The sequence below is a fragment of the Oryx dammah genome, unplaced genomic scaffold (genome assembly GCF_014754425.2).
Source record: "Oryx dammah isolate SB20612 unplaced genomic scaffold, SCBI_Odam_1.1 HiC_scaffold_11229, whole genome shotgun sequence".
Taxonomy (NCBI): Eukaryota; Metazoa; Chordata; class Mammalia; order Artiodactyla; family Bovidae; genus Oryx; species Oryx dammah.
Window position 1 is genome coordinate 6,469,914 of NW_024080622.1, and position 13,803 is coordinate 6,483,716.

Consider the following 13,803-nt stretch of genomic DNA (forward strand, 5'->3'; position numbering starts at 1 on the left):
TATGTAATTAGGATTCCCACTGGCTGGACTGTAGATTGAAATGGAGGCGTGAGAGATGGGGCTCTGCCAATTTACCTGCTTCATGACCTTGGGCAAGTCATATAACCCACCACTCAGATGGTGAACCATTCTCTGGGATAGCAAAAGATAAGCAGTTTAATAAGCATCTATGGCACATTCTCTGTGAGTCAGGCACTGTATCAGGTTGGTGCTGGGCCTATGGAAATGTGTAAAAGCTACAAATCCCTACTCTCAGGAAGCACATGATCTCGTGGAAGACAGACACTGTGCAACGTGTCAAAGTTCTGGACAAAGCACCAGGCAGGAGGAGGCAAGAAATGTTTCTCAAAGAGGTGATGAGGAGGTATTCTACCAAGTGGACAGAAGAAAAAAAAATTCAAATTAAGCAAAGGCAAGGAGGAAGGACAAGGCACTGATGTATTCACAGAACAGGTCATAAGGTAAGGTACAGGGTGCAGGAGAGACAAGGGGTGACTGACACACCAGCCTGGGACACACGTGCCTAAGCCCCTGTTGTCCATGACAGTGACAACAGATGTGCAAGCAAGACCCAGGCCCAAGCAGGTTCACAGGTCATCCCACTTTACGTGGGGCCTCAAAGGCAAGCCCTCCAAGTAACATCGCCATCTGGTATCTAGTCTGGGCCCAGTTCCCCAGCACTCCAAAGGGACGAGCTTGAGGGTCCTGGGGGGAGAATAAGTATAGCTTTTCAGGTCCCATATTGAAAAACTGAAGCCCCCAGGGACAGAGTGACTTGCCCCAAACCCTGAGGTTATACAGTCGCTTGTGACAGACAATGGCCACAAAGCGCCCTCTTTGGCTCCGAAGAAGCACCGAGACAATAAGACAAAGGGGTGGTCGATGGTGTACGGCCGATAAGGTAAGAGTTTGCAAACTCTGGAACCACACCTCCCGCCCTTCTCTCCAGCCAGTACCTTGCGGACGCCCTCTCCTCCTTCCCTTCCTCTTCCGGGTCCTCCCCTCCGGCCTGCCAGCCTCTTCCGGTTCCTCCAATTAGGATACGCCCCTTCCGGTCTCTCCCCTAAAGAACGGCCCCCCTTCTGCTTTCTTCCTCCAGGAGTCCTTCTCTTCCGGTTTTCAACTGAGGCTCCGCCCCCGTCTTCCCTCGCGGTACGAAAAGGCTTGCTCTAGGTTGCCCGTCCCCGGAAGTGACGGTAAAGGCTCGCCCCCTCAGGAAGTGACAACAGAAGTGCCCTTGACCGGTGCGGCGGGACCCGCTGTGCATCCCTCCGCTCTCGCTGCAGGGAGGTAGGAGGCCCTTGGGGTGGCTCGAGGTGGTGTTGCGGCTGAGGCACTCTGCAGGCGTTTTCCTGTGCGGGCCGGCGGCCCAGGGGGCGGAGACCCTGGAGGGGGGAACCTGCCTTCCGAGGAGCCGGGGTCCCTGCTGACGTCCAGTTCCCCAGTTCCTTCTACACACACGTCCCTCCTTTTTAGTTCCCCCACACTCCTGCCCCCATGCCTCTTCGTTGCTCCCTGAATTGTGGTTCTTCTTTCCTGATCCTTTGACAACCCTCTCTTTGTCTTTAATTTTCCATTAAAATACTTTTAAGAAGAGTAATCGATAGAGTAAGAATTTCTCAGACCGCCTTGGGTTCCATTGTTGACTCTTATTTAATAATGTATTTTGGGCATGTCACAGTTCACCTGAGCCTTGGAATCCTTTTGAGTGATAGCGTTATTGAAACCTTTGCAAGGTTGATCTAGGAATACTAATGTATGTAAGATACCTGACTGTTAGCGGATGCTTTGTAAATATTGGGTCCTCCTCTTCTATTGTAATTCCATAATATCCTGATTCATTGGTTGTCGACCCAGTTTTCTGGTACTGTTTTTTTAAAAAAAAAAAAAAAAACCTGTGCTGATTATTGATTCCTTCCCTTTGATTCTCATCCTTTACTCACCTCTACTCCAGAACTCTTATGAATTATATTCCAGCATTTTACTTCTAGTCCTGCGTCTTGAACCACCACCACCACCACCGTACTCCCACATATGTCTTATTTCCTAACGTGTTGACTGCCCCCACCGTCCCTGCCTCTTCCCCTCACAGATGGCTCAGCGACTTCTTCTGAGGAGGTTCCTGACCTCCATAATCTCCGGGAAGCCCTCTCAGAGTCGGTGGGCACCCGTTGGCTCCAAGGCCCTGCAGACCTCACAGTACAGTCCTGGTTACCTGACAGTAGCACCCAGCCAAGCCCGGTCTATATACACCACCAGAGTCTGTTCAACAACCTTTAACATCCAGGATGGACCTGACTTTCAAGACCGAGTTGTCAATAGTGAGACACCAGTGGTTGTGGATTTCCATGCACAGTGAGTCCTGGGGGTTCACGGAAGCCTGGGGTATCGCTTACTCAGGTATTTGTTTATTGAGAGGCTTCTGTGTCTCAGTACTCTGTTTGATACTTCTCATACATGGACTCGGGGTCACAAAAAGTCAGATACAACTAAGTGAATGAACAACAACATATGCAGACTCATTGCAAAGGCTGAGGAGACCCAATCCCTTCTCTCAAAGATTACGTGTAGTTTGATAGGAGACAGACTAGTAAACAGTCTTCAAAACTCACTCCGTATATCTGTGGCTGATTCATGTTGATGTATAACACAAATCAGTGAAATATTGTTAAACAATTATCTTTCTATTAAAAATAACTTTAAAAAACTCACTATGATTAGTGCTTGGAAGCACTTATATTCTGTATCTCACTGCCCAAGAGGCTCAGGTCATTTTCAGCTTGAACCAACTCAGGAAAAACATGCCTCTAGCATCATCTGACCTTTGGTGTATACCAAACATATACAGATCCCTCCAGAGAGTTAGTTTTATTTTAACCTCTTGCCATCCAGACTGGAAAGGGCTGGCAAAAAGTTTTCAGTGCCATTGCAGTGGTTCCCACACTTGCAGACCATGGGCAGAGAGTTTCTTTCTAATGCTGTATGAGTTTGTTTTAGCGATATTTAAGTGCCTATGGTCTTCTGATTGTTGGCCTGGCCTTCTTCATTTCTGGACCTTTGAGACCTGGCTCAATGCCTGACTCCAAAACAACTGGAAAAACCCCTCAAAATAGGGCAGCCTGAAAGGAACCAGTGTAGCCTGAGTTAAAAGTTGGAAGGCCTTCTGGGCAAACCACTGACAGATTCTTTTGGTTTTGTTCCTATTCTTTCTCTGACTCACCATGTACCTTGGGCAGGCCATGTGGTGGCCTTGTTCCTTCTTGTCTTCACTTGTGGTAGGAGATAAAGTCTTGCAGACTGGGTTTTTAGGTGTTGTGAGTTCATTTGTTGGAATCTCTGAATGCGAAGGGTTTTAAAGGCTGAGAATAAAACGGGAGTCACCAACCGAGGATTCATGGAAGGCAGAGCTATCCTGCCATCCTGGTCTGGTGAGCACACCAGAGAGAGCTTCCAAGATGGATGAAGAGTTGGCTGATGCCTCATCTTCTTCCCTACCAAGAAAGCAAGGGGTGGATTTGTTCACTGAGTGCCAGCCACTGTCCTTAGTACCACATACTTAGAGATAACAGCCTAGGCTTACCACTTGGAGGGGAACATCTGTGTCTAGTGCAGTCATGGTGGTTGACCCAAGGCCTCAGGGATAACAGAGTAACCTGGGCCTCAAAGAAGACCCTTGGAACACAGTCTTGGATGCAGTCCCAGACCTTGCACAGTTCTGGGAACTTGTATGGGCCTCAGTTTCTTAGGAAGTTTTTTTTTTTTTTTTTCTTTGCTGGGTTGAGGGTTCTGAGTAGTAAAAACTGAAGAGGTCCTGGTGCTGTGACTGGCATGTCACGAAACTCCCTAGCCACTGGTTTCTGCTACCTTAGTTCTGAGGCTGTGAGGTGTTTGAGGTGACTCCGCAGCTTACAAAGCACATTTATCCACATCGTCTTAGTTAATTTGTCATCAGAGCTTTGACAGCCACAGTCTCTTTCACATGAGGAGACTGAGGCTTCAGAATAATTAGCTGATTGGTGAGGAAGCCTGTCTTTGAACCTAAACATTTTAACTTCAAGTCCCATTTTCCTCTGTACAACAGTTTCTTTCTTTTAGGTAGAGTGAAATTAGTGAAATAACCCTTCTAAGAATCTTAGGATGAGGCCCATGTTATTAGAAATCAAGGACCTGTGAAAATTCCCTAGTTGCAGAGTCTCCTGTAATTAACCGGCATGTCAGTATTGCAAGTTAACATTCACACACTGTAGGGAGAGGTAACCAGGGGAGAGGGTCCAGCAGAGAGACGTAGGACGAGGGAAGGTCCCAGAGGACTATAGATCATTGGGCGAGCACTTCTGTGATGGGATGCTTCTTTCTCCCCTTCCAAGGTGGTGTGGTCCCTGCAAGATCCTGGGGCCCCGGTTAGAGAAGGTGGTGGCCAAGCAGCATGGAAAGGTGGTGATGGCCAAAGTGGATATCGATGACCACACAGACCTCGCCCTAGAGTATGAGGTATGGATCGGCAGGGGATTGCTACAGGGCAACTGGTGGGGGTGCTTGGGGTCACAGGGTAGCTGGAAATGTCTTAGGGACCAGCAGGGAGTCAGTAAGGGGTGTCTTGATTCTTTCTAGAACTCTCAGGGGTTTAGAACATTTTGCAGCTTTGACTCCATTAATCCTCTGAGCCTTCTGTTTCTCTTTAATACCTTTAGGAACTGGGTATGTATGATCCCAAACACCAGGTTTTTCTCTGAGTCTCAGGAAGTTGATGGCCCTTCCTCATTCATGGATTCATCTATCAGTCCCTGCAGTGTGCCAGGCGTACATGATTCTGGCACAAACAAGATGAGCTCCTTGTCCTAAGGGGAGCAGGGAGGGGAGTAGAGGGGACAAGAAATGTGTCACGTTAGAGGGACCCTCTGAGTAGAGCCATGAAGAAGGTAGGGCCAAGAGCACACAGACACGAAGACATGAGCTGCTCTCCTGTGTTTGATTGACTTGTCCGTTTCTTCAGCAGACATGTATCCAGAGTGCCTTCAATGCCAGGGCTGTGACTCAGGGCTGAGGATGCGGCAGTGAACAGAACTAACAGAGTCCCTGCCTCCGTGGAGCCTGAGTGCTAGTGTTTTAGATTGGGCATCCACAAACTTGTTCTCTAAAGGACAAGATGGTACCTGTTTGAGGCTTTGTAGGACACCGGTCTCTGTTGCAAATGCTCGCCTGTCTGGTAGCTTGAGGGTAACCATAGAATCTAAACGAATGGGCACGGCCATGTGCCAGCAAAACTTCATTTACAAAATTCCAGGTGGCGGGTTAGACTTGTGGGCCACAGGTCACTGTTCCCTGTTTCAGATAATAAGTGTCCTGGGAAAAAAGAAATCAGGAAGAGCAGGTGGGAGTGCTGGGCCTAGGGCAGGGAGGGTTTCATTTTTTTAAAGGGTTGGGTAGGGAAGGCCTCGCTGAAAAGCACCATCTAAGCAGAGACCTGGAAGGGGTAAAGAATGAACGATGCAGCTCTTTAGAAGTGGATTCTGGCAGAGCAGATATCTTTTACAAAGACCTTGAGGTCAGGGTCTCACACATTTGCTCAGAGAACATCAGGGCCTGCATGCCTGGTGCAGAGTGGGCTGGAGGAAGAGGAGTGGGAAATATGTGGATGTGAGGCATCCTCTGGGCCATGGAGACCACTGTCTTTGGAGAACAGGGAGTGGTCCATTGTGGCTGGTTGGCCAGGGTGAAGGGCTGAGCAAGGAATGAGCAAACAGGCGGCTGGGAAGGCCAACTGCGGCCACATTGGGAGGACCCTGAATAGCCATGCTGAAGACAGTCATTACAGAGCCAAGGTCACATACCTGGTGGCCTGTGGGTCACATCTGGCTCAGTGGGCTGGCCCTCGAAGTGGTTTTTTTTAGTAATGGACTGGATGCTAATATTTAAAACTAAGAAGATTTCATGCAAAAATCCATATTTCTGGTTCTCTGAAATATCTGAATCTGGCCATAGTGAACCTTCACTCTTTCTTGGTAGTAGTGATGAAAGAGGCAGCCTCCTCCTTTCTCAGACTTTGGAAGTCCATGTTTGATTCTCTTGAGACCAAGTCAAGTAGAGGTGCCTGTCCTCCACAGTCCCTGTGGCAGGAAATGGGTGGGGGCAGGGTGAGAATAGACTGGCTGCCCCTAGACTTGGGGCTGGGAGTGGTCCCTCAAGGAAAGCTGGGCTGCCCTGACCAGAGGCAAGGGCAAGAGATGCTGGGCAGGCAAAGCCACGGATGATGACTACAGGTGGTTGGGGGGATGTTACCCCAGTAAGACTGCCCACAGCCCTGGGTGACCAGAGCGGCTTACAGGGCTCAGCTGTCCCACTGATCGCTCTGTCAGGGAGGCACTGGTCTGGCCATTTAGGGGCCCCCCGATTTCGTTGCTTGTCTATCCCTCCCCAGAGACCCACAGGAGCTGTGGGAGTGGGTGTGGCCTTCCAGTGTGAGTTCAGGTCTGGAGCTTCTGGCTGCCCCAGGAGGACGGACAGACTCCACATGTCTTAGGCTCCCTCCCTCCTGATACCACAGCTTTGGTCTCAGCCAGTGGAACTTAGGCTGACACATCCCAAGCACAGACCGTGCCCCAGGAGCTGTGGTAACTATAAGGATACAAGGGATAACCCACTTCCTCCAGCTGTGGTCACATGGGTGGTAAGAATTCCCAGGACCACCTTGCCAGGATTGCCAGGAGTCTGCGTTCCTGGTGACATCGGGCCTGGCCCTGAAGTCCTGTGGTTAAGCCTGGCAAGTGTGTGGCAGGGGAGGGGTCCTCTTGTAGGGTCTTTCTCTATCTGTCCACCATCCAGAGAGTACATGGGTCATACAGAGGGACCTCAAGGCTGCTGGGCCCAGGTCAGCTGGACACAGCCGTTTGGTCTTGCCAGGTCCTGAGCTGACCAGTTGCCAGGTCATTGTTGGCTAAGGAAGCTCCCACAGGGATTCTTCCTGACCCTTCCCCTATCCTCTTCCTTCCTTCCTTCACACCTGGTGCTTCGGAAGAGAGTCTGAGGACATCTCAGCTAAGGGATCCATAGTTCCTCCTGGGACAGCTTCCTCCAAGGCCTGAAGGCCTTTTCCAAATGGTGAATGAACTTGGAGAAGCTGCTTTAAATCATATTCAGGGAATTAGGGGCTTCTCCCCAAACTCTTCTGCCACTCCCAAGCCCAGCATACACTCGCAGGGTATGTCTCCTTCCTTGCACAAATTCCTCTCCCCTGCCACCACACTCTATGTTTCCATTAACTATCCACCCTACAATTTCACCATCTCCCAAAGGAGAGAGGAGGGAAGGTCACCCAGGGCCTTGGGGTGTGCCTCCCCCCACCACACACACACTGCCCTGAGTTGGCCAAGTGAAGGGCCCTCTTCTTCCCCACCTCCTCAGGTTCTCTGGCTGGGCATTCCCTGATTGTTCAGACCCTGCAGTGAAAGAGTGGCTCAGGCTGTGAACCTTGACCCTTAATACTGTTCTCTGGGGCTTCTGATGTTCACCTCACACATGGAGTTTCATTATTAATCTCATCTTACAGAGAATGCCCTTTAAACAGCATTTTCAGAACAACCAAATAGCAATAATCTTACCATCCAAACAAATCACTGCCAACATTTGGGGTACCTTGTTTGGGTTTTTTGTTTGAAATTTTTTTAATGGCCCATATAACCTCACAGTGGAGAAGGAAATGGCAACCCACTCCAGTATTCTTGCCTGGAGAATCCCATGGGCAGAGGAGCCTGGCAGCAGCCTGGATACAGTCCACGGGGTCACAGGAGTTGGATGCAACTTAGCAACTAAACCACCACCGCCACCATAACCTCACAGACAGTTCATTGAATCATAGTATTTCAGCATTACTGAAATATACACAGTACTTCGGTCATTGGGCTTCCCTGGTGGCTCAGTGGTAAAGAATTCATCTGCCAATGCAGGAGACCTGGGTTTGATCCCTGGGTCAAGAAGATGCCCCTGGAGAAGGAAATGGCAACCCACTCCAGTATTCTTGCTTGAGAAATCCTGTGGACAGAGGAGCCTAGTGGGCTACAGTCAATGGGGTCACAAAGAGTCAGACACAACTTAGCGACTTAACAGTAGCAAGTGCTGCGGCTGTCCCCAGGAGGTCCTTAGCAGTTCTCAAATGGAAACTGGGCTGAGACAGGAGAGGACAAGGCAGGGCGCCAAGCACAGTGGTGGCATGGGCGGGGTGGGGACACACACGCGTTACCTCTCAAGGGTTCCTGGGGCCTTTAGCCAAGCCTGGGCTACCTCCACGTGGCTTCCTGGGCAGGAGGAAGGCAGCACATTTTAGTGCATCTCTTCATTCCTTCTCTAGCCCCTTGCTTGCCTCAGTGGCGCCAGAATGGAGAGGGAAGTTGAATTCTTGATCTACCACAATCCCCTGAAACTCAAATCACCATTCCAGAAGAATGTGCCAAGGCCCCGTGCACTTCCATTTAAGGCAGTCTTTGCAAGCACCAGCCCCTCCAGATTTGTGAGCCGAACTCAGGGTCAGCAAAGCCACCTCCTCTCCGCGGAGGTGAGGAGAGTCCAGTCATAGCCCAGGTATCCCTGCAGTACCCTGGGAGATTCTGCTTTGGCAGGAGCTTGGCTCTGTGTGTGTCTGTGTCTGTGTGTCTAGGCTCAGACCTCAAAGAACTCCCTTGATAAGTAATGACTAGACCGCGGTTGTCATGAAAATGCAGCCGCAGCATGTCTGCTGTACACCCAGCTACAGCACGGTCTGCGTGTGTAACCATGTACATGAGTTTACACTAATGTGATTATTATACAGGGGATCATCTAGAATTCCAGAGGAAAACAGTCTACTCCAAGCCACCTCAGTGAGCATAGGGTCCTGCTTAGAGGGAGGACCTGTAAAAACAACCAGACCTCTCCTCAGACGTTGAGATACAGTTTCATCTCAGTTAAAGAAGCACAGGACAGGTGAGGTCCAGCAGGTACACAGTGGAGCAGTTAGTGCCTGAGCCTCTGGGGCTCAGTGGAGAGTTGCCAGGTGTGAGGCCACTGCCTCCACAGACCACTGGAGGGCGCGCGAGACAGCACGTGTGGGCCCTGGGGCACCTCCAGGAACTGCATCCTGAAGGCGCCTTCTGGACCCAGAAGCTGGCAGCCACGTGGTGGACCCTGTGCTTCCTGCTGTCACCCACGCCGGGGGCAGGAGTGACAAGGACAGGAGCCAGTGGTGGGACCGTGACAGGAATACACGTGGTCAGCCCACCACCGCCAGTGGGCCTATCTGCACACTGCCTCTGGGAAGTGTGTCAGTTGCCACCCACAGCAGCCCCAGGACAGCCCTTGAAGGGGCCTGAAGGCTAGGTCCTACAAAGCCTCTTAGGAATGCACAGCCTGCCAGAGTCAGTCAGTGCGTGGGGCACCCGAGACATGACTGGCCAGACCTGCACTTCTGTTTGTAACTGCTGTGTGTGCAGTTAGAACATTCTGAATCTTAAGTCTGGCCTCCCAAGTGACTCACCAGCAGGACCGCACTTGGAGTATGTGAAAACCTGGTATGTTTTAGAAATTGCTGTTGTTACTTTGTAGTTAACATGTATGTAAGAAAAGTCTGTGTTTATCTTGTTCTGTTTATATGGTTTTTTCATCAAATGCCCACAGATACCAGGCGGGGCGCCCAGGCAGCAGAAAATGTGCCATGCCAAAGCAGGTCTTTGGCCTCATTTATGTACCATATAATCTATACAGGTCCCCTGGGGGAGCGTCAGAAAACGCTTCACAAGCCAGGAATGTCCAGCCCCCTAATAAATAAACATCAGCTCTCAAGGCTGAGCCCCACCTCCCACACTCCTAGTGTGAGTCAGTGAATTTCTGGACCCCGTTAACCATCATTACGGGAAGCCAGAGGAGCTTGTTTGGGGCCCTAGATTCGACTTTTGTGACGTGCCCACTGTAGCCTTCATTTGTGGGGTGCTCCCTGTGTGCTCAGGACAGGGCACTGTGCTGAGACTTTGCCTGGATTGCCCCATTCAGCCCTTGTACCCACTGATGGAAGTCCCAGTAGTATCTCCATTTCCTGGTGAAAATATGAGACTCAGAGTGATGGAGTAGCTCGCCCCAAACGGGCCAAGATTTGATCAGCCGGCCCAGAGCTTGGTCCTGACTGCTCAGCCTTATATACAGACCTCTAATCCCTCTCCTAAAGCTTCACCAGCAAGACTCATCATTTCACAGAAGGCGCCAAGGTTCCAAAGGTGGTGTGACCTGGCCAAGGCCCCCAGCTAAAGAGTGACAGGATTCTCCTGGTCTCCCCTGTGCCAGGCTGCCCCTCAGCTCCTCCCCACCCCCAGCCTGGGCCTGCAGCTGCATGGGTTATTTTAATCTCTCCTGTCATTCCAGCCAAACCACTGGGACAGTGAGTCAGTCATGCGGTTGGTGGAGGAAGGGTACAGCTGGGAGCCTACAGTGGAAAAGCTGCTCCAGCGGGTGGACCTCCAGGCCCTGAAGTCCCCCTGTGCAAGGGGAGGGGGTCCCGCCTGTGGCTCTGGCAGTCACTTCAAGGCCTGAGCCAGCAGCCCGCTCCCCAGAGCTTGAGGCTACTGTGGAGAAGAGCTCACTTCTGAGTGACTTGACCTCATTTGTCCTCTCCACCCAGGTGTCAGCTGTGCCCACCGTACTGGCCATGAAGAATGGAGATGTGGTGGACAAGTTTGTGGGGATCAAAGATGAAGACCAGCTAGAGGCCTTCCTGAAGAAACTGATTGGCTGACAAGCAGGGAAGCATCCTGACTGCCCCTGCCTGCCAGGGCCCCGAGGTCCCCGGGGGACCCCAATAGAACTCACCGCCCTTCTGTGTTGGCCCCTCCCGCCTCCTCCCTCTGTCTGGCCCCGTGGGCCTGTGCTTTGGAGACCAGGCCTCCAAACATAGGAGCCTCGAGTGCTCCTGACCTGCTGCCCTCCAGGGTGGCCACGCGAGGCATGGGGCTGCTGCACAACTGGGGCAGCTGTCTTCCCAGCCACTCCATCTGCTCCCTCTAGGGCTGGAGGCCCTGCTTCTGGGACGCTGGGACACAGCCCAGCGCCAACCTGCAACAGCAGCTTCGTCCTACCTCCCTGCTCCCTTCTGATCTGAATCCTGGGGCCTGGCTCACCTGCCTCCTGCATTTTTCTTTCCTGCCGCTGTTTTGTGAAAAGACAAGGGAAAAAACCCAGACAAGTGAGAGTAATACATGTAATTCTCTCATTTTTTGTAGGTCTGTAATAAAGAACTTTATGTGATCCCTTCCACCTCCCACAGTGAAGAACAGGCCCTGGGCCCACACCCATTGCCCCAGAGACACCCCTCCCTCTTTCCTCCTAGGTGCCAGGGCAGCAGACAGGTGTTGGGCTATGGGCATCCTGCAGACCCTTGACTCTGAAAGGCTCAAGACACTACTCCCTCACCATTAGCTGGCCCTTTGGTTCTCTGAGGCTTGACTGAAAAAACTGGACCAATAAAGCTAGGGTTTGCACTGTCACCAGCTTCCAGTCTATCTGGGCTCCAGGAGCACTTGTGATCCCTTCCCAGGCTGCTGCTGTTTTCCCCCTCTGACCCCCACCACCGTCTTGCCCTTGACCAGCCATTCCTGTGACTACTGCTGTTGTCAGTGGTGGCCACTCTTTTGGGGACAGCTTTACACACAAGTCAGGCAGAAGGGAGTTTGTGGTCCCCATTATGCAGGTGAGGATACAGAGGCTCTTGGGGTGCAGAGCCCACACTTCTGCCCAGAGCTGGTTGCCTCTGAAGCCTGGTCTCTTGTCACTGATCCCCAGGGGCCACCTCTGCTAACCAGGTGCTCGCTCCTGTGTGCACACTCCCGGGAAGCCTGGCTGGCCCCATGCCCATCCCAGCCCATCAGGAGGCAGGCTGTTCTTCCTGTGTGTGGGCAGGAACTCAAGAGGCTTTAAGACGAGGCTCTCCGCCCATTCTTGTTCCAAGGCTTCCCTTGGCCCATGGAGGAGGGTGCCAGGCAAACCAGGTTTCCAGGCAGCAAAGCCCATCGCTTTTTCTCCTGTGGTGGAGCCACCTTTTGGCTCACTTGCCAGCTGAGAGACCCACCCTATGGATACTAGACAGCAGGGTGTCCTTCCCCTTGGCCCTAGAGTGCTGTGTGCATCCCTGGTGTTCTTAGTGTCCCTGTTGGAACTACCTGAGTTACTGCAGCGTCTTTGAGGGGTCAGCCCTAGGGCTGCCTTGAGAAGTCTGTGACAGGCACCAGAGGGCGGGGTTAGCTCAGCAGCAAGGCCTGTGGGCTTGGGAAGGCCTCTGGCCTGGAATCTGTCACAGGCATGTGAAAGGGAAGTAAACCAGCAACTGGCATTTGTGGAGAAAGGCCAAGAGCTGTGTGTAAGATGAATGAGAACAGGCAGTGCTGAGAGATGCTTCCTAGGTGCCAGGCACTGTTCTCAGTACCTCCCCCACAGCAGCCCCACAAGTCAGGCCTTCTCATCACTGCTCCTGTTCACACACCAGATCCATGGAGGGAGCTTGGGAACTTGTCCAGGATGCATAGCCCCCAGACACCTGGGCTGGCTCTGCTCCTGCACTCACCCCCTCACCTTATAAAATGGAGTATGTGAGCCTAACCCCACAAGAGGCTGACAAAGCTGGTAGTGTCAGCAGTCTTTATTACAAGAGGCACTGATGCAGAGTTGAGTAAGTCAAAAATGCCCAGCAAGTAAGGGCTGGGGCTCGAATTCAGAGCCGAGCACCCTGATGCCTGAGCCCGGGCCCTTCCCTTGCCATTGGCCTCCACTGCCACTCCTTAAAAGGTGCCCTTCGCCAAGCACTTTCTCTGTGCATGACCTCATTTAATTCCTCTCTTGTGAGGCAAGTGTTTCCATATTTCAACTGAAGGAACCGGTTTGGGGAAATTGACTTGCCCAAGGTCATATCTAAAAAGTGACACGGCAGATTTGAACCCAGGTTGGGGGCTGGCCCCTCTGCCCAACCCGAGTAGGTGTGGAGCTGGGCTGGCAAAGGCCTCAGGGCGGAGGCAGGGCCCCTGCGCTGCCCGGAGCTCCCTGTCCTTAAAAGGTGTGCTGCGGGGCGAGGTGAGCTGGAGCAGCTGCCTCCCAGGTTGGCATCTCTGCCTGTGAGGCTGTTCGTGGTGTGAGTCACTGGCTGTGCACACAAGATCCCAGGGTGATCCCGTTTGACTAATTTCACGGTGCTGATCTCACCGGGACGCTGCTGGCTCTGCATCCCCGACCGCACTGTTGTTGCCCTCTGGGTGCCTTGTGCTCCTGGGCCCGTGAAAGAGGGCTTATGAGCATGCAGCTGTGGGGCCTGGCAGCCACAGGGACACCCCCGACCCCTCTGAAGCACAGACACCTGCAAAACCCTCTCAGCCCTGAGACGTCCTGGGATGTGGCTTCTGCACCTGTACTCCTAACACCAAGTTTACCCAGTTGATCTGGAGGCCGAGATGGAAGTTTGAGTTTGTAGAGTTTATGTTCTCTGCTGTGACCCCACCACTCCCCTGCCAGGCAAGTCTTCCCATTACACAGATGAGGAGACGGAGTGCCAAGTGACATCAGTGGAAAGGCCAAGACCCTGTTTCCAGTAGGATTGCTAAGCACCAAAGAGCCTTAGGGGGTCTTAGAAGCACTTGGATGGATGAGGGGTGGTCACTATTGTGGGTGCCTTCTAAACATGAGAGGGAAGTGACCACAGCCTCAAGAAGCTTGCACTTTAAGTTTGTTGTTGTTTTTGTGTGTGTGTTTGTTAATATTTATTTATTTATTTGACTTTAGTTGTGGCACATGGGGTCTTTACTT

The 13,803-nt window shown here is 52.0% G+C and overlaps 1 protein-coding gene across 1 annotated transcript; it reads left to right on the forward strand.

Annotated features, from left to right (window-relative positions):
* Positions 1-1,159: 1,159 nt before the first annotated feature.
* Positions 1,160-11,501, forward strand: LOC120861202 (thioredoxin, mitochondrial). The gene is made up of 4 exons (XM_040236861.1): positions 1,160-1,290; positions 2,093-2,355; positions 4,368-4,491; positions 10,640-11,501. The coding sequence occupies exons 2-4, from the start codon at positions 2,093-2,095 to the stop codon at positions 10,751-10,753; spliced, it is 501 nt and encodes a 166-aa protein (XP_040092795.1). The 5' UTR covers positions 1,160-1,290; the 3' UTR covers positions 10,754-11,501.
* Positions 11,502-13,803: the final 2,302 nt, after the last annotated feature.

Coding starts and splice junctions, on each gene's coding strand:
- LOC120861202 (XM_040236861.1), top strand. CDS start 2,093: ATGGCTCAGCGACTTCTTCTGAGGAGGTTCCTGACCTCCATAATCTCC. Junction 2,356..4,367: donor GTTGTGGATTTCCATGCACA/GTGAGTCCTGGG, acceptor TCCCCTTCCAAG/GTGGTGTGGTCCCTGCAAGA. Junction 4,492..10,639: donor ACCTCGCCCTAGAGTATGAG/GTATGGATCGGC, acceptor CTCTCCACCCAG/GTGTCAGCTGTGCCCACCGT.